General features: G+C 35.7%; 1 protein-coding gene across 1 annotated transcript; it reads left to right on the forward strand.

Moving 5' to 3' along the window:
* Window positions 1-3,529: 3,529 nt before the first annotated feature.
* Window positions 3,530-4,979, forward strand: LOC106872370 (caspase-7). The gene has a single exon (XM_014919342.2). It carries the CDS (start codon window positions 3,633-3,635, stop codon window positions 4,437-4,439), a length of 807 nt encoding a protein of 268 aa, XP_014774828.1. The 5' UTR covers window positions 3,530-3,632; the 3' UTR covers window positions 4,440-4,979.
* The last annotated feature ends 4 nt before the right edge of the window (window positions 4,980-4,983 follow it).

Genomic DNA, 4,983 nt, shown 5'->3' on the forward strand with positions numbered 1-4,983 from the left:
AGGTCGACTTTACCTTTCATCCTTTCAGGGTCGATAAATTTAGTACCAGTTGTGTACTGGGGTCGATCCCCTCCCCCAAAATTTCGGGCCTAGATTAGAAAAGTATATTTGAAGCAAGGTCATCAATGAGAAACATGTCCCTGATGTTTTTTTGGAAAGTTTTTCAGTATTGGGACGTATTTGAGAAAGACAAACCCTCATTTCGTCTTCGATGCAACGGAACCCCTCTCACTTTTTGGGGGGATTTGATGTTATTGAAGATTGAACTCACATAAAACTGCATCAAAACGGATAAAGTTTTTTTAATTTTTTTTTTACTACTGAGGATTATTCTCCAACTATAGCAATCCAAAATGTATCAATAGGTAACTTAGCAGAATTGATTGGAAGTCCACGATCATTGGATGTAGATGCCGATTCCTCTTCTTCACATATTTTCAGACCAACATTAGATGAAATGTTCATGAAGGGATTTCGAACCCACTCATATTCCTCTGTGTTCAATGACAGAAAATAAAGTTTATTTTTTCTTCCAGATTTGTCAAACGTTCAAATACAATAGGAGTCATTTCTTTTATTCACCTTTTACGGAAACATTTCGAAGTTACCACCTTCAACTCTATTTTTCCAAATTACGACTTTCTTTTTAAATGAAACCAGCTTACCTGTCGAAGTGTGAATGGTTTCATATCTCCACCTTGCATGCTTGTGTTGACGCTATTGAGTTGGGCAAATGTCTCTGTAAAATTTTCCAGCTTGGAAACCCAAAATTCATATTAGATATGCCAAGAAGCGTTCATGTTTTTCTTCTTTAAAAAATGCATGCAATTCCTTCTGGAATTCATGTATGCGACGCAGCACCTAACCTTTCTTAAAACCATCTAACTTTTGCATGAACAAGTAAGCGCTTGTGCTGGGAATCCATATCCACACAAATTTGTTCAAATAAGCGACACTTTCAACTTGCCTGGCAACATGCCATCATTAGACATCTTTTCACCATAAACGTCACACAGTGGAAGAGATTGATCCCTCGTTGCCAGTCCAATGAAACCCAAACTTTAAATAGTTATTGTAATATTTACGATTGGGTCGTACTTTCGCATTATTATCGCTACGCGTCGTTGCTTTTGATGAACGTTCGCTTTCAGATTCATAATCGTCTCGGTTATGTTTCCTCGTAATAAACTTTTCCATTTTAAGGGTAATTTAGTCTGTTAATATGAATTGAAGGGCACAGATTACTAACAGAGTCAAACAGAGACTGAGAAAAGTGACCAGTGAGCTGTGAAAATTGGCAGCGTGTCTTATTATCGGACTCTTTTGAGAAGTCTTTCAAAATTAATTGAAAAGATGAAAATTCTCGCCACTATATGAATGAAAATGAATTAAAATACAACTGCAATACGTGAGGACATAATTAAAAGATTTAGTTCAACATCAATAGTTTATTTTTCACACTTATTGATAGAAATGAAAAGCGCAGAGGCTACGACCGAAATAAACTGAAACACAGTCTTGCACTGAATATGTCCATAAGACGTCCATTTCGAGGATAGATTGAAGCTAATTTAATTTTTATCTTTATGAAATTTCAGATTCAAAATTGAATAACACCGTCATACCATAATTAACCCAAATGAATAGAATGACACAAGAACTTTGTATTTAGCATTTTTCCACTTTGACATTTATTTATGGACTTTCTTGTGAATTTCGGTTTGTATTTTTTCATATTTTGAAATATAATCTTACTTTTTTGAGGCGCAACTAATTACATTTTGTGGCACACAAGTTCGCCCCGGCTCACGGCGAAGGAACCACTGGTCTGGAGGTAAGAGAACAGTCGTTTACACAATTTTCTAGCTCGACAGCCTTCATCAGTACAACAACTGTCTAACCATATCACTATTAGCAAAAGGACTTAGACTTGTAACAACCGCTTCGGTGGATGGTTGGGATATTCGCTTCCGTTGCGTGTTGCTCTCATATAAATAAAACCAAGTCACCACACTAAACTTCCAATGAATTAGTTTTTAGTTGCATTGACTACCATTGGAAGCCTTCAGTTTTAAATGAAACGAGTTGACGGTTAATTTTCTGTAAATCGTGCAGAAAGTTTAGCTGTTCTTTTTCGTGGAATGAGAGAGTTTAATCCTTATTTATCAACAATAAAACAGTCGACGGACCTACACGTCAGTTTACTCTTATTTTAGCTTGGGCCCTTTCATCACTGTCAAGGGAATCTTATTGCTAAAATAGGGTCCCAATGAGAATTGAATAGGAGGCGGAAAAACTGGCCCAACACATTGGCAAAGAAAACAGATGGTTACAAACTCTATATCAGGGGTCTCCAAAGTGGTCGATATCGACCACAGTGGGGTCGATAGTACTATTCAAGAGGTCGATAAATGCATATCTATGTAATTATTATTATTATTATTACTATTATTATTATTATTATTCAGTTCTATATTTAAGAGATGAGGAATTATCTACATTATTTACATTTGACGGATATTTCTCCTCATCTTGTTTGTTGTTAACACAACGTTTCGGCTGATATACCCTCCAGCCTTCGTCAGGTGTCTTGGGGAAATTTCGAACCTGGGTTCTCATTCCTAACGATGTTACTATTATTATATTATTATTATTATTACTATTATTAATCAGGTCGCTGCCGTGAATCGAACTCGGAATCTTAACCACAACGGGCATATGGCGTAGTGGTTAAGAGCGCGGGCTACTAACCCCAAGATTCCGAGTTCGATTCACGGCAGCGACCTGATTAATAATAGTAATAATAATAATAATAATATAATAATAGTAACATCGTTAGGAATGAGAACCCAGGTTCGAAATTTCCCCAAGACACCTGACGAAGGCTGGAGGGTATATCAGCCGAAACGTTGTGTTAACAACAAACAAGATGAGGAGAAATATCCGTCAAATGTAAATAATGTAAATAATTATTATTTATCTATTTTCTTGTACATACCTGGTGGGTCGATGAGGGGTCAAGCATTCCATGAAGGGCTGGATGGTGTAAAAAGTTTGGGCACCTCTGCTCTATAACGAGGACTCATCTATGAGGGGAGGGTGTCAAAAACTTGCCCTGGTAATTTGGCAGGTGGGGGTGCGTTGGAATTTGCAAGTCAGTGAGCAATTGTTTTAATGCCTATCTTATTCCTACCACTACACACACGCACACACCAATCTGACCAATCTGTCCCGATTGATGTAGTTTAAATGTAAGTCAGCTCTGATACAACAAACCGGTTACTCGAAAACAGAAAGCTTTTCTGCAATAAGAAAGAAAGAAAGAAAGAAATGAATAAATGAAGTTGTCATTTGAAAGAGAATCAGGTTGTATAAAATGCATTTAAGCATATAGAAAGTGTGACCTCGTTTGTGCAGCCGAAGTGCCTAAGCAGCTGATTGTAGTTTACAGTCAACGAATTGTTTGAATTCTTGTTAAAAAGAACTTCACTTTCACTTTGGATTTAAGGTCACAGACCAGGAGTTGGATTTCGCTAACGCATGCGCATTAACTATTAATCTAATTTTTGTCAGGTCATAGGACAGAAGTCAGTATACCATACCCGGAACTAATTTCAGCTAGAACGGATAATATGGACGCTGACTGTGTAAATGTTGGTACAGGCGCCAAGTTCCATTTACCAACTAGGGAAGATTTAATGAAATGTTTCGATGAATATGATATGACACATAAAAAGCGAGGTGTTGCATACATCTTCAACAACGAAAATTTTAAAGACCCAAAACTTGAAACTCGTTACGGCTCATCAAAAGACACAGCAGATTTTAAAACATCATTAGTTAATCTTGGATTTCGTGAAGATGACGTTAAAGTTTATTCAGATGCAACAGCGAAAGACATGCTCAGGGCTTTAGAAGATTTTAACGAAGATAATCCTGATATTAAAGATAATATTGACTGCTTTATTTGTGCGATTCTGAGCCATGGTAAGGAAAACGATATTATATATGGATTCGAAGGTGAAATTGAGCTAGACAAATTGCTTTATTGCCTGAGACCCGATCGCTGTCCATCTCTAACAGGAGTACCTAAATTAATCTTTATTCAAGCATGTCGTGGAAGTAAGCCTGATGCTGGAGTTGAAAAAGACGATGCTTGTGAATTCGGATTTGAAGAAAAGCCACCCAAAATTCCAATTATGGCAGATATGTTGGTTTTCCATTCGTCATCAAATAAACATCCATCAATAAGGGATAAAAATAAAGGTTCGTGGTTTATGCAGACTTTAAGTAAAATGTTGAAGGAATTTGGCACTACATATGAAATCATGACACTTTTAACCGCTGTCTCTAAATATGTTGCTTCTCTAGAATTCCAAAGTTCGGATAAACAAATGCCACAGATTATGTCGACGTTGCGCAAAAAACTGAAGTTTTAACCAAGGAACTGAAATATTTCCAGTGTGGGATCCTTAAAGAGAACTTCTGATGCATCTTCATATTATACGGAAAGAATGTATTTTCGAGACATAAATTCCAAATTGCAAAGATAGTATATTTTAGGAACTCATATATCTACAAAGAAATACACAGTTTTCACACATAATTCCTGCAGTATAAATTGATAAATAGATAAATATAATGTTTTCTAATAAAAAATTGCTAATATAATTACAAACTTCATTTGTTTTAATAAACATCCTCTAACATTTTAAGATACTTAACTAAAACTATTTCCTACCATAAATTTTACTAAGAATACCAGTGCCTTATAGGTACATTCTAAACTTCAAAATAATCCTACACTCTGAAAATTGAACTGACATTGTTTTATATACAACTAAATATGAACAATATTAATATGTAAGCTATTTTATTCATGTAATTTCATATATCGCTGGATTCGTAAGAGTTTGTTTCCCAAAGAGAAATTGTTTATCTTTTTTTCCCTCACTGCATGATGCGTAATATTTTTTCAATTAT

Source organism: Octopus bimaculoides, chromosome 28 (genome assembly GCF_001194135.2).
Source record: "Octopus bimaculoides isolate UCB-OBI-ISO-001 chromosome 28, ASM119413v2, whole genome shotgun sequence".
NCBI classification, from domain to species: domain Eukaryota; kingdom Metazoa; phylum Mollusca; class Cephalopoda; order Octopoda; family Octopodidae; genus Octopus; species Octopus bimaculoides.

Bases quoted from the DNA above. Each gene is read 5' to 3' on its own strand.
- LOC106872370 (XM_014919342.2), top strand. From the start codon at position 3,633: ATGGACGCTGACTGTGTAAATGTTGGTACAGGCGCCAAGTTCCATTTA.